Source organism: Limanda limanda, chromosome 16, assembly GCF_963576545.1.
Source record: "Limanda limanda chromosome 16, fLimLim1.1, whole genome shotgun sequence".
Classification (NCBI taxonomy): Eukaryota; Metazoa; Chordata; class Actinopteri; order Pleuronectiformes; family Pleuronectidae; genus Limanda; species Limanda limanda.
Window position 1 is genome coordinate 2,169,543 of NC_083651.1, and position 26,674 is coordinate 2,196,216.

At 45.7% G+C, this 26,674-nt stretch overlaps 1 protein-coding gene across 2 annotated transcripts; it reads left to right on the forward strand.

Moving 5' to 3' along the window:
* The first annotated feature begins 4,954 nt into the window (after positions 1–4,954).
* Positions 4,955–26,674, forward strand: akap11 (A kinase (PRKA) anchor protein 11). 2 transcript variants are annotated; one of them, XM_061089036.1, is made up of 13 exons: positions 4,955–5,056; positions 5,277–5,413; positions 9,425–9,530; positions 10,108–10,218; positions 10,298–10,351; positions 11,287–11,418; positions 12,699–12,963; positions 13,050–17,385; positions 17,475–17,615; positions 20,382–20,468; positions 22,710–22,756; positions 23,414–23,613; positions 25,301–26,674. In XM_061089036.1, the coding sequence occupies exons 3-13, from the start codon at positions 9,468–9,470 to the stop codon at positions 25,484–25,486; spliced, it is 5,622 nt and encodes a 1,873-aa protein (XP_060945019.1). In that variant the 5' UTR covers positions 4,955–5,056; positions 5,277–5,413; positions 9,425–9,467; the 3' UTR covers positions 25,487–26,674. The 2 variants fall into 2 exon arrangements, with proteins under 2 accessions (XP_060945019.1, XP_060945020.1); XM_061089037.1 differs by lacking the exon at positions 20,382–20,468 and having other exon boundaries at positions 5,277–5,387.

A 26,674-nucleotide genomic window follows, 5' to 3' on the forward strand; every position in this document is an offset into this window, starting at 1 on the left:
CCCCCAGACAGCGCACACACACACACACACACACACACACACACGCACACACACACACACTCACACACACACACACACACACTCACACACACACACACACTCACACACTCTCTCACACACACACACACACACACACACCACACACACACACAGGCCCCGGGGCTCCGCCCCCACTCATTCGCTCACAGAGACACACAGTGAGACTCTTGGGAAAAGGAGTTAAAATGTGTGAACAACATAAAGTGAATGACCTCTGACAGCGTGATGGGAGTGATGCTGCTGCTGTACAGCGAGAAAATAAAGTGTCTCCGTTAAGAGGAAAGAAACGTCTCCTCCTCCTTCTCAATTTAATTCACGTTAACAAGTGAACATGTGGATGTGACCAGCGGAGGAAACACGTCGCTGATAACATCCACATGTTCACTTATTAATATGAATTAATATGAATTAATATGAATTAAGGTGAAGCGTCTCTCTCTCTCTCTCTCTCTGTCTCTCTCTCTGTCTCTCTCTCCGGGCCGGGCCTGGCGTATAATACATAATGTATAATAACAATACACAAGTCAAACATGCTTTAAACATGCATTAAAAATACTGAAATAAATTGAAATAAAAGGATGTTTCATAAAACATGTCCAGAGAAGGAAATTAAACATCCCATCGAACACTACAAAACCTCTAACTTCTCAGCTCTGGCCGAATCAAATTTAAGACCTTTTTAAGACTGAATCCTTCCTTTACTTACAGTTTTTATTCTCTCGTCATTCTGGAGTTTCCAGTGTGCGGGTCAGGAAAGTTTGATCACATCCTACATTATGATTGAGAGTCAACCACCATCTGTCCCTCATATAACTGTTTATATAAATATCTGTGTGGTTATTTGTGGTTAAAACCTGTAAACATAGATATGATCCATCACGACGACTCAACGACACATGTCCGGTAGCCGTGATACTCCTTTTTTGCATTCACATCTACTCTAGCTTCTGAAGGCTGTTCATGCAGATGAAAACCTGACGTGACTCAGATGAGGTCATAAATAATAATTGTGATCTATTGACATTACAAACAGCCGATTGGCTAACGTTTTGTAGTGTTCGATGGGATGTTTAATGCATGTTTAAAGCTTGTTTGACTTGTGTATTGTTATTGTTCTTATGTTGAACGGGTATAAATTTACTTTGTAAGTAATTCTGTGACTTATTTCTTCTTTGTTAGTAATTTTCCTTCATACTTTTTGCCAGTATGGTCGTGAAATAGGTCTTAAATTCTATTCAAAGTGGTCTTAAAAAGTCTTATATTTATCTTGTTAAAACCTGTAGGAACCTGCAGAGAGCAGAGGTTCCTCACTCTGTGTTTTAAATCAAAGATCTGAGTAGTTCTATCTCCACAGGAATAACTGTAGGTTTCACAAAACCACAGACCACATTAAACGTGTTCTGTTTCTCTTCTCCTTCTTTGTCTAAGCAGCAGTGAAGGCGGTGGTGAGGGTGAAGATACAGGGCTCCTCTGTGGATCTGAATGACCAGAAAGAACAGATTCTGAAACAGGCAAGTCTCCAAAATCCACCCTGAAACAATAACTCCTTCATAGACCCTGGACAAATGTATTACAGAGTTTGACATCATCAAATAACCATGAAGGAGTGAATGTCAATAAAACTCCAGTCACAGATGTTCTACAATGCAAAGCAGCCAGAAGAAAGAAGAGTTATAATCCTGTTGACAGATTATTCTTCCAGGAAATGCTCATGTAGATCTGCAGTTTTGTATTTGAGACCAGGAAAGATGAATCCTGATTTTGGCATGATTGCTATGTGACGATCACAAAATACAAACATTCCAGCAGACAAATATCTTGGTAGCTGAGCAGTTACAGCTCCTGCCACGAAAGAGCAGTGTCCATGTAAATATTATCTTTCTGATAAAGACCAAAAATACCTCAAAAGAAAATGTTACTTTGGGACCTGATGCTGTCCGGAGCTGCAGGATTCAGACAAACAACAATTATTATACTAAATCTTCTCCTTTTAATTATTATTATCATTATTATTATTTTGATATGATGAATTATTAGTGCTGTTATTAATAACATCATTCCATTAATAATGATCTCTCTTGTTTGTCGCTCTCTATTCTCTCGCCCCCTGTCTTCCTCTTCCATCCCCTCTTTTCCAGCCTCCTCTCCTCCCACTATCTCTCTCTCTTCTCTTCCTCTTTTACACCCCCCCTCTCCTTCTTGCCCACCTTGAGTCTGGCTCTAGAGGTTTCTTCCAGTTTATGAGTTTTTTCTCCACAGTCTCCAAAGTGCTGCTCATTGTGGGAACGGTTGGGTTTCTCTATACATTTGAAAGTCTTGACTTTCTATGTAAAGTTCCTAGAGATGATGTCTATTATGATTTACACGCTATATAAATAGAATTGAATTGACTAAAAACACATAACTCTTTGTATTAGAGAGCAAAGGAATCTGTTAAAAGTATTTCAAATAGCTGCCATTTCTGTTTTTCAGCTCCAGGACAGATTGAAGGAGAACGGACTGAGTGGCGTCACCTTGAGGTGGAAAAAACAGGCTGATGGGAACGTTTTCCACGAGGAGGAGAAACGTTCCGACAAGAAAACAAAAACTGAGCTTTAAAAATGTGACTTTCACTTTTATTGCATGCGCTAAAGTTTCATGTCTGCACGTGTACACACCTCTATCACTGTACGCAGTTAAACCATAACTATGAAGGATGTAGAAAAACTAGCCTTTGTTTGATTATATGCTTAAACTGTGCGTCTGTGTGTAAAGAGCATCAGGAACTGTATGCAGCCCGGCAAGAATGTCTAACTAACACCAGACACAGGGAGAGTCTCCATCGGAAGGAACATGTAATGAGTTGCTAGGCAGGTTTATAACATTACAGCTGAGTATGTCTTATACTAAGGGAATCACAAAGACCCACAGCACAGGGCAAGCTTTTACAAAACAGATTCCTGGTTGCAACTGTACACTTTTACCAGACAGCACCATATATCCAGCATAAAGAAATGTAATGCATGCGCCCTTACTGGAATGTTTTTTTTTAACCTATATTAAGTGTGTGGAAATGTAATCATTAATGTGTGTGTGTGTTTCCTGGAAGAGTCCGCCTTCCTCTACCTTGAGTGAAAGAGAGAGAACACATCCTGGCATCAGAAAAACAGTTATTGTGTCAATAGTGATTCTTATAACATTAATGCATTCATGAATATTTGGATGATTCTGTCTATTGTTTCTTTACAGTGAAAGAAACTAGAAATGTCTTGTGATGTACTTGTGTGTTATTACTTCATTAATCTGCTCTGTGATGGTTCTTCAACACAAACTGACACTTTGGATCATTTGGACTCTGTCTGGTTTTGACTCCTTCACTCATTCTCCTTGTGAATGAGATTTCAGCTCTTAGCTCTCACCACACAACTTGTGTGTGTGAGTATTTGTCTTCACAACTGATGCAGCTGGATGTTTCCTAATGTAATGATGCTGGGAGTGATATTATATTATCGTTAGAAAAATAACCGTCTTTCGGTTTTTGTGGTCAGAATAAAATGCAAAATTACAAAAAATTGACTGCTTTTGGTTTCATGCAATCCTTCTTTTATAGAAAATAGTTTGTTAAGATAAAGTTGATATACAAAAACTTGTAAATTAATGAATGCATCAATAAATCTATGTATTTGCAACATAAATTAATGACTTATTTTCTTTTTGACATAAAATATCTTGAGCAGCACACATAAGTAGCTTGATTAAATATATGTATTGAAATAGTGACCAGCAGAGGTCGCTATGTGTTACCAAATTCCTCATATCTCCAAACATGACCAGCTAATTATAACTTTTAATGGGCCTTTTCCTTCCTGGTGAACTGTGACCTTAGGTCTATAGTGGATAAATCAATTTTCCACAGCAGTATTGATCATCATATTTGCAACGGGCAGGCTTTTAAGTCAATTTAATTAATCATTAATACAGCGCTGCCAACTTTTCAAAAACCTTGGAGTGAGATTTTGTCGGCGTTGACCAAAATTTTGCCGCGCACGCAGCCACACACGTTGGTGGCTCAAATATCAGGGAATTGGAATTAATTTGGCGTTGTACCCATGTTGTGCATTCTGGTGGTTTGTGGGGCCCAAAATCAGATCATGACTTGTAGGGCCTTCTAAACCTAAGCTGAACATTCAACCAGAAAACTATTGTTGTGCCTCAATGACTGTCTATCTAACACAATATAGCCTTATTAATAGTTGATTGACATGTTCATTACAATGGTTTTCAACTAATTCTTAACTGAAACCTAACCTGCATTGTTAATAATTGCATTCTTAAGAGCAGTTAATTACGGAAGAGGATTAGGGCCACTGTGGAAAAAATAAGTGAGTTCTGAGTTTAAAGTCAGAATTCTGAGTTTAAAGTCAGAATTCTGAGAAAAAAGTCAGAATTCTGAGTTTAAAGTCAGAACTCACTTATTTTTTCCACAGTGGCCCTAATCCTCTTCCGTAGTTAATGATTTATGTTGAGCAAAAAATTTGTTTTTTGATTAGTTAGGGAGAAATATTTTTCATTATTCAAAGCCTCCCACCACACGTTCCATCAAACAAAAAAGTGCAAAGTGCTTAAACAATAGCCTTTTAAGTAATACAATGGATCAACACACGACAAAAATAACTACAAATTAGGTATCAGATGCAGATGCAGAACTTTATAAAGTACTTTAAAGCCATACTTGAGTAAAAGTACAGATATCTTACCTGAAAGTGACTTCGGTAAAAGTATTTTTTATTATAATTTATATTCTTTATTAACAAACCTCTTCTGTTATCAACATCGTTATTATTAACTCGATGGTTCGGGGCTCGGTTGAGCCGCAGATCGGTGTCTCCGGGCTCGACTGGTGCTGTCTCTGTGTTGTTGTCGCTGGCAGACCGGAAGCAGCGGAACTCGGTGCTGTCGGTTGTTGTCGTTCGGTTCTGCGGGAGTCGGTCACTGACGCGGGGCCGCGGACACGTGACCCTGCACCGGGACCCTTCAGGTGACTTCCTGTTCACACTGAATTCATGTAAATAACCAGACTTTACCGGAATGCGGCGGTTCACTGCGTCATGTTAGCTGCGGATGCTAACGATGCTAATGAGCTGCACTAGCTGGAATGAGGATCAGACAGATGTTGAGCTGATGTTGATTCATATTTTATAAGAGAGGAAGTTGATTCTGTGGATCCAGATGTGACAGATGTGCCCCCCCCCTCTCAGGCTGGACGGTAGGAGCTGGAGCTTGAACCGGATCGTGGACGGGTCTCACACCGGGGACAGAGGGTCTCACACCGGGGACAGAACCAGCAGCGGAGACCCGGACCCGGAGCGGTGAGACAACACGTCTTTACTCCAACGTGCGTGTGTGTTCAGGAATACTAACGTGCACGCAACACGTCGTGGGATCGATGCCCGGATGCGTTAGCTCGGGGGGGCTAGGTGCTAGCTAACGACAATAAGGTGACATCACAGAGAGGAGACCGCGGCCTGGTTCCGCCCACAGCCCGGGGGGGGGGGGCGTCAGGTGTGTGCGTGGTGGTCGGGTGTGTGTGTGTGCGTGGGCCGGTGGTCGTGCGGGTCGTGTTGCGGGGATCCAGCTGTGATGTGCGGGGACTGACTGAGTCCACATCGGGCCTGGTGGTGGAGGTGGAACCCGGAGAGAGGCACTCAGAGCCCGGGTCCGTGAGCTGCAGCCCCGGCCTGGTCTCCAGGAGCAGGTTACACTGAGCTGTGGATACATCTGTGTGTGTCTGTATTGTGTGTGTCTGTGTGTGTGTGTTGTGTGTGTGATCTTTACTGATTCAATCATCATCGATGAGGATTTAGGTGACAATATCTCATCTATTGTTCAGCTCAGTGACACCATTCTATAACCAAAATCCCTTTTGTTGTATTATGGGTTGTAAATATTTAGTGTGTGAAGTGTCATATTGCTGCTGAACACCCCCACCCCCCCCCCCCACACCCCCCACCTACAAACATGAACTAGAACCTGTGGTAACTTCAGTGGTCATAGAACCTCAAAAGGTTAAGTTTGTCCAGTCCGAGCTACTGTAGAGAGGAGCCGCTCCTGATGTAAATATAAAGTATAATAATACAAAGGCCCATTCTAGAGTAAAGAAAACAATAACCTGTACAATTTAGATGAAACACTAGTGAAAATATCACTAGGATTATTTTATATTTCACCTAAATCTTACACACTGGACCTTTTAAGTAAAAGATGGACAATATGGTTTCAACCCAACACCTAATAAATCAGTGTCATATGAAGATTGTACATTGTGTACATTCATGTGAGGGAGAGAAATGCGTCATGATGAGTCAGGCTTTTCTCTCTTAATATATATATATATTTTTAAACCAATCACATGCAAGTGCACACAACAGCAGCATAGATGTGAACACTGGGGAGGTAGAGGGGGGGGGGTGTGATCTAACTCATGACAGATCCACACTAGTTTTTTTTCAATAGATCCTATTGATGCAAGTATCTAAACTCAAACAGGACTTTGTATCTGGAGCTTCGATGCTTTGGGGCTCGAGTTCAAGTTGCTCAAGACGGAATGTACAAGAACCAGATGTGGAGACTAAACAGTGTTGCTGTTAAAAATTATTTAACTGTTTATGATTGTTTTGATTAATCAGTTAATGTCTTTTTAATCAGTTCAGGGTTTTAAAGTGACTTGTTTTGTATTTAATGTGTTTGTCACAGTCTGGAGAGAGAGAGAGGAAACAGGTTCAGGGAGGAGTTGTGTGTCTGTGTTGTTGTTTCGCACCTTTTTGGTTACTTGGGGTTATCAGGTCACATGGTGTCAGTGGCGAAGCGTTAAGTACGTCACCTGTTCACCGGTTAGTTGTGAACGAATAGAGAGGAGGACAGAAGACAAGGTTGTTATTGTCAATCGCTCTTTATGTACTTTGAATTCCTATTAAATGCAGTGAGCCACCAGTTTTACGACAATATAATAGGACTGAGCATATTGGATTTGTTTTTTTCGTTTTATGATTTATTAACCAGTCAAGCAGGTTGGTTAATGTTTTGTAGCAGATAGTTTGCAGTAGCTCCCCAGGCAGGAATCTAACTGTGGACACAGAGAATCAGTAAATCTGTGACACATGAAGTTGATATTAGGTAGTAAAACATTTCCGATACTGATAAATTATTAATTCTATGTATATAAAATTGCTCGTTATGGACGATGACACAATAATGCAACAGTGTTGAATAAGCAACATGGTGCAAAAAGCTACAGAGCAAAAACCAAGTTACAGATCTTTTATGTTATTATGAGAAACTTAAAAAAAACAAATTTGGGCCTTTATGAAATTAATCTTATATTGATATAATCACCCAACCAGTACATGTGTCCCTGGTCTGCTGCAGTTGCCGTGGTGTCACCTGACCTGAGTCACCTGACCTGAGTCACCTGACCTGAGTCACCTGTGGCTCAGTGGAAATCGGTGTGAGATGGCATTTGGTTGATCTGAGACTTCAGTTCCTCCTGTTCTCCCAGGATCCGCTGCCCCCCCAGCTTCTGTTTATCATCCTTCCGCCCCCCCACTGCTCTGCACCACCAGGCAAACAACCAACACTTCAGACTACACAGAGTTTTACCACCTCGACAGGTTGTTGATTACAAACCTCCAGAACCTTTTTGCTGAATCTGCATAGCTGCGTTCCTCTTTGTTTTGAAGCAGTGATACTTAACTTCATGAATCACTCCTCAACAATCTGTTTAACCTTGTCTGACTTAGTTGTAATTTCCCTGTTGCATGAGTAACACTAGATTACTGTGACTCTGTGTGACCACACCAGTTGCACAAGGTGATAATGTCGTCTTTTGAAGTTATTCCCATAAACCGGACCACCGGACACTACAGTGGAGCTGTGAGCTACACATGAAACTTCCCCGGCTGTTGTTCATCTCTTCTTCAGACAGTCACAGTCATAACAGACGTCATTGTGCCGGCTTCCTTCTGTGACTGAGTGAACGTGGAAGTGCCGTGTGGTTGAGGTTGGGCAGCGGTGCCTGGCTACGTGTTTCTTTTTGCAAAGCACCCGTGAGAATCCAGGAGGTCCGGGACCACCACAGGAAGCTGTGGCGTGCACTGGACCTGCTGGTTCTCAGGATGCTGGAGGCGCTGATCAATCGGACCACCTGCTCTCCACTGGCTGCTTTGGACCGGACCTCAAAGGAGAGGCTCTGATTTCCTGGGAAACTTTTCCCTCTTGTACACTGTAAATATTTTGCCTCCCTCGCCGCACTCCCATGCTGCTCACCGAGTGTGTTTCCTGCGTCCGAGCTCACACCGCTGCTCTCCTGCTCTCCTTTGATCTCTGATGCAGGCCTGAATATGAAAGAACCTGCAGAACGGAGCTGCTCCTCACCAACAGGCTGCGTCTGGGCCTCATGTTACTTTCACACGGGTTCGACGAAACCTCGGTCGGCTGCACAATCTCAAAAATGTGGAACACAAACTAAAAACGTTAACTGCATCGCGTCCTGCAGGGAGAAGTTGTTAAACCGTTTCACAGGGGACTGTTGATGTGAATCTGACTGGATGTGCAGTAACACAACTCTTTGTCGAACCCATGACTGTCACACCGGGCCGCGCTGCCGCAGAGAGACACAAAGTGTGATATCGCTTTGTTTACTAAGAGCACGGATGTTGTCACTGCTTTGTCATGTGATGTTGTTCACGCTGAACAATCCTGTTCTCTTTCTGAGGGTCGTTGCAAGTAGAGATGTTTAACTCCCTGATACCGACACCTGGACTTTGTGTCTGATACCGAGTACCTATCCCATCCCAGTGCATTTAAAATACGAAATACAAATACATACAGAGAATTAATAACATTGAACTTCTCTTATTATCTATAATTTGAAAGCACTTATTGGAAAAGAACAATCCCTTCCTTTAAACAGCTTAAACCTGAAGTCTTTCATACAACCACACATCACTGTTTTACTTGTGTGACTGTCCAGGTTGAACTACAACATGCTAGCTACGGCTAACGCTACACTACCAGAAAGCACTTCTTCTTTGCTGCTCTAAAAACAGTACATGCCTGTGGCACCAAAGAACAACCGCTGTTTCAGATCAGCGAAGAAGAAGTTCAGTGTTGTGTGGTTGAAACATACTTTAAAGAAGTGTTATCAGATTGGACATTGATTCGCTTACTCGCAGAAGCCCGACCCGGCAATTTTAGCAGTTCTGCAATTGGTGAGGGTTGTAGACAGAAGCTCAGAGAATTGACTGAGCTTTGGGATTTATAGCTCTGATTTAAGTCTGAATTTCTAAACTTGTCTCCTCAATTCTGTGTTTCTCACTTTGCATTTTTCTTTCTCCCTCTGTGTTTACAGGTGAGCGGCCAGTCAGCCAGCCGCTGTGCAGCTCGCCGATGCCATGGACGCCTGTGCCCGTATTCGAGGAGTCCCACTAAGGTCCCGGGCCTCGGTCCGGAAAGAGGTCTGTCTGCTGAGAGGCTGAAGTTTCTGTGTTGCACTGAATCTTTGAATGAGGGGTTTAAGCTCCACGCTCCAGTGATAACATCTCACGTGGGATTTATATGTGGACCAGATATTAAAAAGACTTTCAGCAGGACGAACTGAAATCAGATTTTGCTTCCTGATCATAAAACTCAGGCTTTTGCACTTTTACTTCCTCTTGCATGTTGTTAAAATGCATACGTTCTGGTGTTGTAATAAAGCAGCACTGGGCTCTAAGCGTTTTACATGCTTGTGGTCAGTAGCTGCGATATGTTTACTGGAGTTTATAGTGTGGTGCTGTGTTCCAGTAGAAATGGATAGGACAGAAAGATCTCAAGTGTTTTTGAATGTCACTGTGAATATAATCTGGTTACCCAGGATATATATTAAAGTCACTTGTAAAAACAGCAAGATACTTAAAATAGGATTTTCTTTTTCTTCCATTCATCGTCCATAAATCCTACAGTGACAAAGAAATACATTCACATTGGTTTCTCATTACTTCTGTTGGGAAACCGTATCCTGAGTGTAAAGACCCCTGTGTGTGTGTGTTGCAGACTGTGCGTGACAGTGGAGCTCAGTGTGTTAAGAGCCTCTTCAGGAACAAGAAGGAGCTATGCAGCATCGGCCTGGAGCTGACGACCAGAGACGCCACCAGACTGACGGAGGTTTGTCTCACAAACACACAGCAATGCAAACATGTGCAGATCTCAACCACGTTCACTTATATCTACTGTGTTCTTTCAGATTCATTTTGTGTGTCTGCCGGGACAATGTGAAGGGGACGAGGTCACCCAGCAGGTAAGACTTCACAAGTACAAACACGTATTAACACGCCTACAGAATCTGTCAAATCTACTGTAAATCATGTGGTAATGACACGTTTTATACTCACATAACCAGAAAGAAACGTTGATTGTGTCTTAACAACAACAACCATGAGAGTCTGGGATGTATTATATGTGTTTTTATCCTTCATTTAACCAGGAAGGTCCCTTGAAATACAATATTTCTTCTTCCAGGCAGCTGTGGTCAAGATGGGCAGCGAATCAAGTGAAAAATGTCTCGTTTAAATACAAACTGGGTCGATAACACAAAAAAGATTGAACACAGTGAAAAGACTAAAGCGTAGAAACAAGGAAATCAATGGCACAACTAAATTACGGAAAATAAAAAGCACATGTGAAAAGCAATTGCATTATTCAATAAAAAAAGATTTCAAAAGGTTTCCTAACGTGTTGACAGCGTTTACTATTCCAAGTTCCAAGCTCACCAAGCGTGCAGCGCATGAAAGCACAAGGCAGATGTATGCAGCTCTGTTTGGGAAGTAGTAGATGAGGAAGAATTTCCATTCATAATTACAGTAAATGGGATAAAATACCAGCACAGTGGATGAGTACTGTGGTCAGATTGGTTTAGTGAACCTGGGTTCAGGAGAACTGTGAAGGTGTGAGTGTTCCTGTCAGACCACTGGTTCAGAGCATCTCTTAAGAAGTGAGGTTTTCCCAGTCAGTCGTATCGATTACTACTGCCTGGTATGAGGAGGAACAAACCACAGACCCATGTTCCTGGATGTGCTGGAACATTTCTGATTCACAGCAGCTCCACCTTGCACCCTACAGGACATTAAGAGTCTGCTTCTAACCTTCCAGTGTCTGGTAGAGTCCACGTGTTGGTGGCACCTGAGGATCAGTGTGTTAGACTGTGTTTGTCATACTGTACTTCTTCTCCCCCAGGCTCTAGCCTCTCTGCCGGGAGGCCTGTGTGAGCTCCTCCGGTCTCTCCATGTGGACGGCCTCAAAAACGAGGAGGTTCTGCTGCTCAGGGACTCGCGCCGGCTGTCGGAGCACAAAGACGCTTGGCCTCAGGTACGTGACACATCCGAGGAACGTGCTCAGTAGGGATGTCACGAGAACCGATACTTACGATACCTTTTCGATACTAAGATAACAAAACACAGACGATGCCCATTTTTTTATAGCACCGTAGGCACCGTGAGCGCCGATGCCAGCTGTTAGCAACTTAGCATTAGCATCGGTGCTGCGCCAGTCGACGTTTACATTCAGAAAACCAAGATGGCGGCTGCAGCGTTCGCTCCACCTCGACTTGTTTATTAAAAAGGCACAAAGAGTCGTGTATGGAAGTACTTTGCGTTTTAGGCAGATGACCGTGTAGTGGCGTTAAGATTTAATGCATAACGTGTCTCACAACAATGCGTCACTCAAATGTGTCCGCAACTACCGTATAACCCACAGTATATGCGCAAGCACATGAAACTACCGTATATGACATTAACAACATCCAAAGAATGCACTCTTGGAATCTTAGAAATCTTTTTTTTTTTACCGTGGTATCGAAATTGGCATCGCGAGTCGTGTTATTTTACTGGTATTGGCACCGACTGCTGAATGTTTTTGGTATCGTGACACCACTAGTGCTCCGTCAGCATGTTGATGAAAGCAGAAGTGAGACAGAGAAATGCAGAACTCTAGCGTTTCGGTGCCTGTAGATGTACAGAAGACCAAGTAGTCGTTTCCTTCAAAAGGTGACTCAAGATTCTTATGAAAAATAATTAGACATCTTTGCAATAACACGTTTATTCACTCTGTAAGCAGAGCAGATGAAATCACCTTAAAGTTCAGCGACTGTGGCAGTTTGATGTGTTTTCCCGCTGCAGAGCTGTGCCGGCGTTTCTCACGCTTTGGAAGAAACACAGGTCGGACAAAAATGTTGTTTTTTCAGCCCACGGTTTTAGCCGTGTGTGTCTGGGTCGTCTGTGTGTGTTTGGGTTCACACAGGCCCTGAAGCTCGCTCTGCGGTCTGGACGTCAGACAGTCAGACCCCCCACCTCTCTGCAGCACACTGTGGACTTACTACAAGAGATTTTGTACATGTAGCATATCAACTTGCAATCAGAGCACAGACATAACAGTCACCTCCATGTTCTCATGTGAATTCTGCTTCATTTGCACTTTCACATAATCAGCTCGTCTTGTTCCAAGGTTCCAAGGGACAGTTACTTTGACAGTTTCTAGACAGTTGTCCTAGATTTAGCTGAATATGAATCACCAGCCAGCCAGGATTTCAATATCTTCCTTCTCATTTTCTCCATTATGTTTCTGACTTTGTTCTCTTGTTGTTCTTCCAGTGTTGGTTGAAAGCCGTGTGTGTTCTGAGGCACAACCCCAACACCAGCCTGTACCCTCAGGCCAGCGTGGCGTCTCTGCTGAGCCTGCTGGGATGCTACATGGCCGGCGTCCGCTACGCTTTAGAGCTTCAGGCGGTTCAGAGGAGCTCGGCCGAGGCCAGTCAGCCGGAGGAGGACGACACCAACCAGTCGGTCTCGTCCATCGAGGACGACTTCGTCACGGCCTTGGAGCATCTGGAGGAGGACGACGCGGGAAACAATCCCTGTACGTTGAACAATATCTTGATGTTTATCTTTTCTTATTCTGTATTGTATGTAACCAGTTTTCTCTCGTCTTTCTTCCACCTGCAGCTTCATATCCTCAATTAAACAAACGCGACGTGGCTTCGCAGACAATCCCAGCTCATAAGAGGAGGAAAGAACTATCGGGCTCTCGTGTTCTCATTGGCTCATCTTCCAAGAAGTATTCAGCCCCAAGCAAGTCGGGTCCAGATGTTTCCATCACGGTGCAGAGGTCCTCGTGTGTGGAGCCGCAGTGGACTTACTGCAGTCCTGGAGCTCGAGTCCCTTCTCCTGTGGTTCATGTCAGTGACTCAGAGGAGTCCGACGGCTCCAGCCCTAGTCCGATCATCTTCCTGGACGAGGTGGGCTACCAGAAGAGCCTGCTGGCCAAGCTGGACATCCCCCAGGTGCCGGGGGGGCCCAGGGAGCGAGTGGAAGACTCAGACTCTGAAGTCAGTGAGTTCTTTGACAGTTTTGATCAGTTTGATGACGTGGATGAGCTGAGTTCAGAGAGCTCCACTCTTGCTCTGCCTCTGGACACCATCAGTGCTCCAGCCTCTCAGAAGAAGTGCACCGAGTCCAGCTCCGGGGGGTCCACATCCAAATATGTTTCCAGGGGCTGCTCCACCAAGGGGATGAACCCTCAACGCTTCGACCACCCCACTCTCCCAGCCAATGTGAAGAAACCCACTCCTCTGAAACCAGGCTCTCCCTACTCGCTTCACACTGACGTGCCCGACTCCCCTCGACCCGTGCAGACCCCCTCAGACGAAAATGGCGGCCCACTCTTCAGTCCTGTCAGCTCCTCGGCCTTCAGCCCTCTGGTGGACTCAAGTGGACCGATGGAATACTTTTGGAAGACAAATGAAGAGAGTCCGGACAGCTCCGAGCTGCGTAAACCCCAGGACGTCTGCTCTCTGTATAAGACCTACTCTGACTTTGCCAACAGCCTCTCCAAAGAAATCCTGGGGTCCGTGTGTGGCTACCAGTCTGCTGTGGACATCAGTGACAACAAGAATCTCAGCTGCGTCTGCCACAAGGAATTTGAGAATCCCTCGGGTTACCTGATGAAGCTCTCAGAAATACAGGAGACTGTGACCGTGGACAAGTTGCAGACGAAGTCTCAGTCTCTGACCGATGGCATCCAGAGGTTTGCCACCGACCTGGTGGAGATGAGCCTGGGCAGCGCCTTGAGAGACCTTCAGAAAGGCGTGTCCTCCTGCACCACCACCTTGTGTCACCTAGCTGCGAGGCTCACCTCCTCGGTGTTTCAGATGGCCTTCCACGAGATCGGGATGCGCCACGCCTACGTGTTGAAGGAGCGAGCAGTCAGTGGACTGGCCGGTTTCCTGGTGGGAGAGGCCGTGTCCGGGGCGCTGAAGGACTTCCTGACTGTGAAAAAACAGATTTTTCACAGCACAGTTTCAGGTTTCGCTGCTGACTTGGCTGAAGAGCTTGTGTTTGAAGGTATTATGGAAGTGTGTCAGTTCTCCCACCCCTCAACCCCTCTCACCGCAAGCGATTGGTCCTTTAGCCATAGGCAAGAGGAAGAAGAGGAGGAAGAGGAGGAGGTGGTTACCTCCTACGCTTCAGATTTGTCTGAGTCTGTGATCCAGGAGGCCTTCATACAGCTCTCTCAGGCTGATGTTGCCTTCACCAGCCAAGCAGCTATTAGTGTGTCTCTGGACAACATCTGTTACGTCAGTGCAGAGAACAGCAGCACTGACACCTGCAGTACCTTTGCCAACCAGGAGGTTTTAAGTTCCAGCTCAGCTTCAGAGGTTCCAGGTCCCTCAGGAGAAGATCCTACCTGCACGGTGAAGAAAGCCCTGTTCACTGTCTCGGGGATGGCCAGTTGTATTCCTGTACCCAAAGCCGGCCAAGCCCTCTCCCACCTCCACGAGTCTGAGGAGACCAGTCAGTATACAGACAGTTCACCAGATACTCCACAGGAAAACCCTGAAGGAATAACTGAACCCTCCTCTGATGCCACCACATCCACACAGACTCACCTGTACAGTCATGGAACACAGACCCCTACAGCTGGAGGAGAGCCCTCCCAAGGAAAGTCCTCCTTCCAGAACTTCTCTGGCAACATGGTGGATCTGATAGTTACTGAGGCTTGTGAGCTAATAACTGCTTCTAAGATGAAGAAGAGTTTCGGTGACTGTGCCGATTTCTTCACAAAGACAATCGGAAGCCGGAGGGACACTTCTCCACCAGAATCCCCCTCGGAGCAGGGAGTCGGCAGGGAGTGTGTCCGGTATGATTGTAGAGATTCACAGTACCTGAGGAACGGCGGCGCTGCAGAAGAAGCGACGGGCTCTCAAAGCCACGGGAGAGCCGGCTGTGAGTTCGACCCGAGGACCAGAGCTGTGGTGGAAACTCATCCTGTGATGATGCATACTCTCGACGTGCCCGGTGCGGAGATGGGACCAAGGAGGATATCTGCTCCTGTGGATGATTCAACTCCGAGCACTGGCCAGAAGTCTGGCGGGACTCCCGGCACGCCTCCTTCGACCCCTCAGAAGCCCAGTGAGGTCTCCAAGGAGAAGCAGATAAAACAGTTCTCCAAGAAGCTGAAAAGCAAACTGGCCAAAGAGTTTTCCCCTGCCACCCCACCGTCCACCCCTCACTATCGGCCCGAGCCTGGTCCGGGGCCGAAAGACGTCACCCCCGAAGAAGACAAGGCCGAGTTCATGCTCAAACTGATGAGGTCTCTCTCTGAGGAGGCCGATGGCAACGAGGAGGAAGAGGAGGAAGAGGTTGGTGCTGAGGTCAGTCACAGATGTTTAGAGACGGGGAGTGGCCGGCATGACACGAACCAGATGTCGGCTAACAGGATGTCCAACAAAGAAGCTCTCCACTACGCCGAGCGGTTGGCTTGTCACATCGTCTCCATGGCGACAGAGATGGACACGCTGGGAGTAGCAGTGGAGGAGATGGAGGTGGGAGAGATGAGCAAGGGCAGCGGGAGGAGGAGAGACAGCGTGGCTCAGTTCTCGGAGCAGACGCTGAACACTTTGTGGGTGTACGCTGGGGAGGTGGCCGGAGAGGTGATCAGCGACGTGAAGAGGATGGTGAGCTCGGGTCAGCAGTGTCCGTACCACAGAGCTCTCAGACGAAGGAGCCTGGACAGATCTGTCTCTGAAGGTTTGCACCAACATCAGTCTCAACTCGGTACAGACCAGAACCGAGACTGGAGGGTGGGGCGGCAGGCGGAGCAGTGGTCCAGTGACCTGATAGCCTCCGTCCTTCGCTCTCCCACCTCCGGTTCCACCACCTGCTCCAGCTCCGGCCTGTCCTCGGAGTATCCCAGCTGTGAGAGCGTGACGGATGAATATGCTGGCTACCTCATCAGGGTTCTGAAGAAAGAGGGAGGCAGCAGGGAGCTGGTGCTGGACCAGTACGCTAGCCGCCTGGCCTACCGATCCATAAAACAAGGCTTGGCTCATGCTAGTCGCAAAGTCAAGCAGAGAACCTCCAGCCTGCGCCTTCACTCCTCCAAGTCGCTGCCAGACGAATGGAGAGCTTCGAGCAGCGAGGCCTCTTCACCCAAGGACGGAGCAGAGTCGGTGGCGTCTCCGTCGGGCGAGGACGCTCAGTGCTGCTGCAGCGACTCCGAGGAGCAGAGGGAGTACATGGACCTGGTGAACTTCGCCGAGTCTTTAGCGTACAACATCACCTGTGACGTCACACGCAAGCTGCACCTCTCCTCCGTGCGCCTGCCCAAGTCTCTGACCGACTCCTGTCTTTATAAGAAATCCAGATTTGAAGACATGGCAGATAATCTGATCAGGAACTCCTTCTCCTGCCCCCTGTTGTCCAAAGAGGGTAAAAGCAAGCATTACCACAGCACAGGAAGCCTGTATGACGGAGGCTACAGCAGCAGGGTGGTGCAGGTCATCGATCACTACGCCAGGAAAATAGTTGACGACACGTTGAAGATGAGCCTGTCTTCAGCCGGACAGTCATCCCGGGAGCACCAGAGGACGCAAGGCCCCTCCCACACCCAGAGGCTGTCGGAGGCGCCAGCAGGGGGCATCGCTCTCGGGGAGAGGACCTGCCGCTACTGTGAGGTCCAGGAGTGTCCGTACTGCACCAAGCACAGCCGGCACCACCAGCCGGGGTCGCAGAGGAGGAAACGAGGGTCGGACGCTCAGGCCAGACCCGAGCGCCTCCCCAGCCTGGACATTCCTAAGATCCACATCGACCTGGACCACCGGGAAGCGTTTGCAGGGGATATGGTATCCATGGCGATGGAGACGGCTAAACGCGAGCTGAGCAACACCAGCCTAAACGCCGACAGCGGCATCGGTCATGATGGAGCGAGCTACGCCGAGAGTCTGACGGCAGAGATCATGACATCAGCCATCACCAACATCACCCAGGCTGCCAACACCAGGTACACGTTTCTATATAGATCTCATTTACTTCTTTCACTGCACCATCATGGATCTGTGAGGTGTAATCATTGGTTCCTTCTCGGTGCAGCTCTCCAGGAAGGGAAGCGACCGAGTCCACCGTGTCCCAGCAGCTGAGTGTGGGGGACGACAGTCTGGGCAGCTGGTCCAACCTGAGCTTTGAGGACGAGCACGCAGACGACAACAGCAGCTTCCTGCACCTCAGTGACAGGTAAACAACCACTAGCTCTCTCACTCACACACACACACATCACAAAGATCCAGGTACCTGACGATAAATACACTGTTTTACACACAGTTCTCTTGATGGAATATGTTGGTGTGGGTCTGACAATGCTGGTGTGTCTTCATTTAAACATTTGTCCATTCACGATTGCAGTTATGTAATAATCCTGATTTAAAATGTCCCTAGCAAGTTTTTTAGTTGCATATATCATTTTTTTATTTCACATTCATACTTATAAGAAGGTGTTTATTTTAGTTCTTAACTCTTTTCGACTTTCCCTGAAACGCTTCTATTGGAAACATTCAATATAGTACAATGTGATTTGACACCGTCATATTAATAAATAACCAGCTATCCATATAGATATAAGATTTAGACCCTTCATCTAATATCTATTACGACATCTAAACAATATTTAAGAAGCATTATTATTTGTTATGCAGCAGCAGGTGGCACAAGTATCTGTGTATTTCCTTTTAAATTATAAACCAACATATATTCGATATTTTATAGCCACGGGTTCTATAAAATGTTTACAAGAGGTGCTGTAAAATACTAAATTAGACTTTGACCACAGAGTCTCTGGCCAACAGAAGCGTATAAAGTGTCCTGTGAGGGTCTAAGTGTTGAGCCGGCTCGGTGTTGAAACATGTGGGGACGATGTTGACACGGGTAAGAGGCTGTAGGATTTATTCCTGTGCAGACATCAGCTCAGGACATGAGGAATGAGGCTTGTTGCTGCTGTTGGACACTTAGCAGGAGTCTCCTGTGGTGGAGTCTCGATTGGAGGTTTCCCAAGGTCAGCACAGGGCACAGAGTTTGGTTTGAGTCCTCTCTGCCAGAATGCAATTTGCTCTGATTTGTACAAATGTTGCATTATATGTGAGCTGTGTAACAGATATGTTGTTAAGATTTTTTTGTAGCTGTCAGTGGAGCCCAGTTTGTGAAATTCACCACAAGGATGGAGGACAGAGTTGTAGTTGTGACAGACGCAGGATTAAGTGTCGGGCGACTTTTTAACATATGAACACACACACGTCTTCAGGCTCTGGGAACAAAGCTGCTGACACGTCTGGCAAAAGTTTTCATCTCTATGGAAGCAAAACTGACAACATGTCCGATTGTTTCCCAAGATCCTGAGAGAACACAGGGTGTTTGCAGATATTTTGTCAATCAGGGCCGAGTTAATGTATCATAATATTTTCTAAAGGTGTGTCTGTGAGCGCCCTCTTCACTTCAGGCTGTTTCCACAAAAACAAAGTCCAGCATGTGTAATTCCTTAGTCTCTCTTCAAAGGCCCTCAGCAGATGAGCTAATGGAAGTGGGAAAGAACTCATCTTGAACACGATGATTGACTAAATGAACACGTTCTCACCATGTGTCATCCAGGCCAATGGAGCTGAAATAATTAAGATTGATGGAGGTATTTTTAGATGATCAGAAATGCAGCACGCCTCGACCTGCAGGTTCCAGCCAGCAGGCTAATCATTGACTAATTACACCGGGAGAGAGTCGGTGTTGTGCTTGTGTTGCCAGATGGTTGTCCTGGTGGAACTCACGGGATTCACAGGATCTCGTGCAGTGATCTCACCTCTTAAGCCTTCAGCAACAAGTTGTCTCAATCAAAGTCAAAGATGAATCAGTGGAACATTCGGCATCGTTTGAAGAAAGCTCCTCACCTGACGTTTAAAGGATTCTGACAGAAGTGATCATCAGTCTTGAGTATTGTTGGTTTAAGCCTCATTACAGATATTGTTATTTTAGAGAATGAGATGAAGCTGCTTGATAGATCCTCCTCTTTGTTTTATCTTAGTAGCTCTCATATCAGTCTGAGAAAGTCTCAACTGTAACAATATGAATTATAGACCGTAAAAATCCTTAAATACGTTTAAATATTGGGTCTTAAATGTGTTTATGTAGGTCTTAATTACGTCAACGTACATTTAACGATACTTAAATAAGTTTTTGGTTACAGGAGCATGATTTGTTCTCCACGTGTTGTAGTTATTTCTCAACAATACAGATATTGAGTTGTAATAAAACTACCATCAAGACCTCTGTGGAGCAGATAACTGATCGTCTACAAACTATTGATCTCAGTTCACTTGTCTGTCTGTCGTAAAGTCGATGGAAACGTACTGACTGTCGGTAGTTTGAGAGATAACTTGGTGTTTCCAGGGATATGATCTCTAAAATTATCTTTAATTATAAGAAAGGCGAATTAATTCTGACTCAGATTTTCCTTCACATCTGTCGTTCTTGACATGCGTCTTAAATTGTATTCATCGTGGTTTTAAAAAGTTTGAAATCAATCTGGTTTAAAACCTCAGACTGTAAATAAAGATGGACGACCATGTTGGCTCCATGTGGCCGACTGCAGTGAAGGTCATGAACCCTGCCTCCTCCGTGTTAGTGACCGGGACATGGACCAAACTAAAAAGTCAAAGTACACCTCACATATTAAAATAATTTCCGATCTTCCTGCTTGTTTCTGGACAGTTGGAGGAAGTGGAGACGTGTTGTCCATCTGAGTTTATCGTCTGTGGGTGAAACCTGCAAAAACCTTGATTTTTAACCTCACCTGATATTTAGTTTTTTTCCCAAATGTCTAGAACCCTGATCCCTCAGAGTCCAGTGTGTTTGACAGATATGATCATTAGAGTAGATAAACCTTCTGAATCCCTTGTGACCTTTGTCCCGTCTCTCATGATGGTCAGTGTCAGTGGTGCGTGACCTTCCTTCTCTCTCCAGCAGCAATGGGAACAGCAGTAGCTGGAGCAGTCTGGGCCTGGAGGGGGAGGCGTGTGAGGAGCGCATGTCCTTCTCCCCCTCGGACAGGTTGGTCGCGGCTCACCCTCCCAAAATACAAGAACCTGGGGGTTTCACCTGGAATGAGACAAACTAACAATCACTCAATTTACCAGAGAGCGTAAGCAAGGAAGCACGTGACCGACCCATCGGCACCGAACTGAAACCAGAGAACTTCCTTCTCCGCTGTATGAAAATGATTTACCACATTGTACAATAGCATTTTGATTTGTACTTTGTCTCATTCTGGAAACCACCAGCCCCTCGCATGACCACACCAAGGCTCTAAATATAAACAGGCTTTACACGGCAGAAGCTTGTTGATGCTAACGTCCGCCTGTGATGTTTTGTGGCCGTACGTTACTTGCATGCGATTTGGTTTCTGGATGGGATGATTTGTGGTGTTGTTGTACTTTGGGGGTTCCTGCCCTCGTTGCATTGATGCTGTTTGACAGTTTCAACCCACCGATACTTTCAGATCAACCAGCTGATTTCACTCCTGCAGGTCTGACATCACAGGCCTTGTTCTTTAGGAAAACACACACAGGATAATTGACGTGTTGGAGCTGCACTGCCAGACCTTTTATAAACAGGCAGTGTTTTCTCAGGCGGGTGAATGTGTTTAATCTTCCATTCATGCAGCCGCTTGTTTCAGGTAATAACCGTTAGGCTCCTGTCAATCAACATGCCAATCAGCATAAAGAGACTCCAGCGTCATGTTTTCTAGTCTTTATTTTTTCCATCAACACAGAACATGAAGTCAGTTTAGCAGCCGACGGCTCAGATGTCAGAGCTTCTCCACAAGCGTCTGAATGATCCCAACAAACCATTAAGTTCTCTGCAACAGAGAAATGATGTCATGAGCGTGTTTGCTTGTGGGCGGCTGCACAAAGTCTCTTGAGGTCAGTTATTCATTACAGTAAACACATTTTTTATATCGATTTGTATGAGTCTTGATTCAACGGCCCTGGTTTGATCCCAGCCCTTCCCTTTGCTGCATGGAGTCCCAGTTTCACACACTGTGTCCTTTCAATACAAACTCTTTAATATCTTATATTAGTTAAAACCTGTAGATTCCTTTAAAAATAGAAATTCTGCCACAGGTTTCTTTATCTGAAAAGGGCTAAAACTTCTGTTTCCTTTTGTCATTTGAAAAACATAAATGAACAGAAACAGAAAAGCAAGGAGGTGCCGTCTCCTGCTGACATTTCAATTTAAAACATAAATCTCACAAGGTTGATACTGTTATAAGTTTCACTATAATATCCATATATCCATATTGATATTTTCGTTTATAAAAGAACATGAAGAGTAATAGATTAGTTTATGAATTATCTCAGTCTGCTTACACTGTAGTGTACAGGCAGTTCCTCTCCAGCCATTAGGTGGCAGGTTTCACACAGATACTGATTTGTGGTTAACTTACTTCTAGACATTAAAAACAATATATGATATATAAGATATGTTTCAAATAAAGAAGTGAGTACCTGGGAGACGGCTTTTATCACATCCATTTATTTTTTCACCATCGTGACATTTGACAAAAATAGATTACAGCACAATTTGAAAAGAAAAGAAAACAATACAAAAGCAGAACACACACAATCAACTAAATACTTTTGAAGTATAAACTATATTTAGCTCCTTGTAACCAGCTACAGTATAATATTTAATCCTTTACAGTAAATCCTTTACACGGTGGGTTTAAACAGTCGCAGCACTAATGACCCGAGGTGATGATAGCTCTGAGTTAACTCTGGTATCCTCCTGTGATGCACGACTTTGTAGTTCCCCCCCGTCTCTCTGTTCTGACGATGTCCCGGCTGCTTCGTGATCCTGTTCATAAATTAAGTGAAATATGAAAATCCATTCTACTTCAGAAAAGAAAACGATCTGCTGGTCTCGAGTCTGAGAGTCTGTCTCCGTGGGCTGAGTCAACAACCCTGAGATTAACACTCCTCCACTCGGAGAAATGACTGTTTACCTGCTGGCTCGACACACGGCAAATATTTGAGATATTGAGCAGATTGTCGCACATGAAAAACTCTCAGACGCCGAACGTTAAACCGATGAAAGACACCGAAGCAGAAAAATACATTTACTGGATCAAAGAACAATATTGACTGGAAATATGCAGCATGGTTTGAATGAAGTGCTTGTGGTGCCTGGTTGCTGCTGTTAGCTGAAGCTTGCTCCTAGTTCTTCTTCTCTGCTTTACCTTCAGCTCTGTTCCCTCCTCATTAACCTCTGACTCTTCTTCTCCTCCACCAGTGACAACACGGAGGACAAGGAGGCGGAGGTCAAAGAGGAATCCAGCGGTAAGAACATCTCACCGCCTGCAGCTTCACCTCGGGATCAAACCCAGCACACTGGAGACACTCGAGACCTAATCTGAGGTCTTGTTCTTTCCACTCTTTGAGATTAAGAACAGTTGGACTTGATTTCAAATGGTTGTGTGTCTCTGTGTGTGTGTCTGTGTGTGTGTGTGTGTGTCTGGATTCGGGGGATTTCACCGCCCCCATGTCCAGCCGCTCATTCATCCCCTCCACTCCCTCCTCAGACTCAGTGTGTTTCAAAGGCCTCGGTGGGTGGGTGGGTGGGTGGGGGGGCAGGGGGGACGTTTAGTGGTGGGAGCGTGGGAACCCAGTTACCGTTGCACATTACCCACAGTGCATCTGCATCTACACACTGAGCTACACACACTCACTCACTGGTGAACACGATATTACTATTACATAGATATTAGATATTACACGATACTTCATTTCCCTTCGGGGATGAATAATCTATCTACTTATATCTCAAGAAGCCCTTGAAGGATTTTCTTTAAATTGGTTTTAGTGACCTCATATGATTCTGATAAATAAATCTATGTGGACTGAACCTGCTCAGGTGGGAGGAGCCAAACCGCTGCAGGCTGAATAAACACAACCTTCTTCTGATGTTGACTCTTACATGAACCCCATGCTCTTCAGGGACGCTGTGCGTGGACCGGCCTCCGGCTCCGCCCCCCCGGACCGGGCTGGTGGTGGTGAACTCTGACGTCCGGGAGCTGCGGTGCAGTCCTCCGCCCGTGGGCCTGGACCCGCAGCTCCGCAGCATGCTGCAGTGGCTGGCCGCCTCCATGGCCGACGTGCCTCAGATCCAGCTGAGTGCGGACAGGGAGCTGCAGCAGGTGAGTTCCCCCCCCGGACGCACACAACACAACACAAACCACCGACTACACAACCTGGTGTTTGTTATTAATCATCATCATCACGTTCTCTCACCAGAGAGAGAGAGAGAGAGAGAGACTCTCTGTTCCCAAGGTCAAACAGTCGTTTAGTGTTTCCACTGCACTTCACTTTGCTGTGGTTACACACAACAAGGAGAAGTGATGCTGACGGATCAGAAAGACTCTCCCTCCTCTTCCTCCTCTTCCTCTTTTTCCTCTTCTTCCTCTTCTTCCTCTCCCTCCTCTTACTCTGCTTTCTACTTTTCTTCCTCCTCTTACTCTTATTCCTACTTTTCTTCTTCCTCTTCTTCCTCTCCCTCCTCTCCTTCCTCCTCTTACTCTTCTTCCTACTTTTCTTCTACCTCCTCCTCCTCTTCTTCCTCTTCTTGCTCCTCTTACTCTTCTTCCTACTTTTCTTCCTCCTCTTACTCTTCTTACTCTCCCTCCTCTTCTTCCTCCTCTTACTCTTCTTCCTACTTTTCTTCTACCTCCTCTTCCTCTTCTTCTTCATCTTCCTCCTCTTACTCTGCTTTGTACTTTTCTTCTTCCTCTTCTTCCTCTTCTTTCTCCTCTTACTCCTCGTCCTCTTCTTCCTCCTCTTCCTCTTCTTCCTACTATTCTTCCTCCTCTTACTCTTATTCCTACTTTTCTTCTTCCTCTTCTTCCTCTCCCTCCTCTCCTTCCTCCTCTTCCTCTTCTTCCTACTTTTCTTCTACCTCCTCTTCCTCTTCTTCCTCTTCTTCTTCATCTTCCTCCTCTTAGTCTGCTTTGTACTTTTCTTCTACCTCCTCTTCCTCTTCTTCCTCTTCTTCTTCCTCTTCTTCCTCCTCTTCCTCTTCTTCCTACTTTTCTTCTACCTCTTCTTCCTCCTCTTCCTCTTCTTCCTCCTCTTCCTCTTCTTCCTACTGTTCTTCTTCCTCCTCTTCCTCTTCTTCCTCCTTACTCTTCTTCCTACTTTTCTTCTACCTCTTCTTTCTCCTCTTCCGCTTCTTCCTCCTCTTACCCTTCTTCCTACTTTTCTTCTACCTCTTCTTCCTCCTCTTCCTCTTCTTCCTCCTTACTCTTCTTCCTACTTTTCTTCTACCTCTTCTTCCTCCTCTTACTCTTCTTCCTCCTCTTACTCTTCTTCCTACTTTTCTTCTTCCTCTTCCTCCTCTTCCTCTTCTTCCTACTTCTCTTCCTCCTCTTACTCTTCTTCCTACTTATCTTCCTCCTCTTCCTCTTCTTCCTCTTCTCCCTCCTCTTCTTCCTCTTCTTCCTCCTCTTCCTCTTCTCCCTACTTTTCTTCTTCCTCTTCTTCCTCTTCTTCCTCCTCTTACTCTTCTTCCTACTTTTCTTCTTCCTCTTCTTCCTCTTCTTCCTCCTCTTACCCTTCTTTCTACTTTTCTTCTATCTCTTCTTCTTCTGCTGCTTCTTCATTGCAGTCATCATGTGTGTGCAGGTGTTCCAGCTCAATCAATTTGCAGATCTTCTTATATAAATATATAATCTACATATTAATTCAATACGGTTTTTGTTGACATGTTGATTCAACTGCATTTTACTCTATTGCTGAGTGTAATTTATACGAATAGATTGACCAGAGTGATAAGATTTCATTTGTTTTGCGATGTCTTTGTTGTTGTTAATCACTCTCCTGTCTCCTCAGCTCCCTGTGGTCGTCCAGCGGCTCCGCGAGCGGCGCTGGCGAGTGGGCGAGCTGCTGCACATGCTGCTGCGCTACTGTGAAGAGAGTCAGACGCACGGGGGCCAGGCCCGAGAGGAGGCCCAGCAGGGGGCCAGGGAGCCACACCGCTCCCCCCCCCTCTTCCAGTGGCTGCTGGAGCACGCCTAGATCCTCATCCTCCTCTCCTCCTTCCTCTCCTCCTTCCTCTATCCCCTCTCTCCTCTCCTCCTCTGCCTCTAGGTGGCGCCATACAAATCAGCCCCTCCCAACATCCCCTCATGAATGTGGGCAGCGAGTGTTTTGCGTTGCATGCTGTGTCCACCAGAACTTCTGTTGTGTTTCATTTCTCTTCCCACCTCCTGTTGTCTTCAGCATCAGGCGCTGATTCAGAGTCGTTCCCGTTCTCCTGCAGTTTGGATATGAAGATATGAGAGGAAAGAGAGAGGGAGAGAGAAAAGAGAGAGAGAGAGAGACCCACCCCATGTGTCTCCAGACAGAGACAGAAATGTGAGTGAGCTGAGAGAAAGAGAATGTGTTTTTTGTTAGGGAATCCCCATCGCTGCCGGGCCGATGATGTCACCACACCCCCGGCTCACCTCTCTGGTGTTTCCACATGTTCACAGACCAACTGAACGCACATGGACACACACACTGCGGCTCACCACACCCTCGTATTATCAGAGGGGAATCCAAGAAACACTGATACTCATCCACCTCTGACCATCATTCCCCTGTAGTATTCCATTATTGTATTAACTGGCTCAGAATCGACTGTGCTCACGGTTCCTCTGGGATCCAGAAGGAGTCGGACGCAGGGTTAACGAACCCGTCTGACCAACACGCTGCCGGACCTCACCGGTCCTCATGGGTCGGCCGGTTGTGGATTCTGTTTTGCAAGAGTTGATCTGAGTCAGGACTGAATTCCGCTCGGTGGTTTTGTTCTGGTGTGACAGAGTATTAATGAGAACTGAACTCCAGGAAACTGAAACTCAGCTTATTCTAATCAAATCAGTTTCTGTAAAGATGCAGTTTATATATCACTCAGTCGTCCACAGAACCAAACAGGACTCGGTTATCTTTATGAATTAGTCTCTGAAGCATAGAAACCAACTATTTGAACTTCTATGACCTAATTGATCCCATCGTTAGTGTTCTCCTCGTTAAGGCTCAGTTATGCTCATCGTTGGACACATGTCTAGAAACAGTCGGTTCAGATCGTCCTCGGGTCAGTTCTGGTCAGTTCTGGTCCAGTTGGGACCAGTTGGACACGTTGGACCAGTTGGGACATGTTGGTCCAGTTGGGACATGATGGTCCAGTTGGGACATGTTGGTCCAGTTGGGACATGTTGGTCCAGT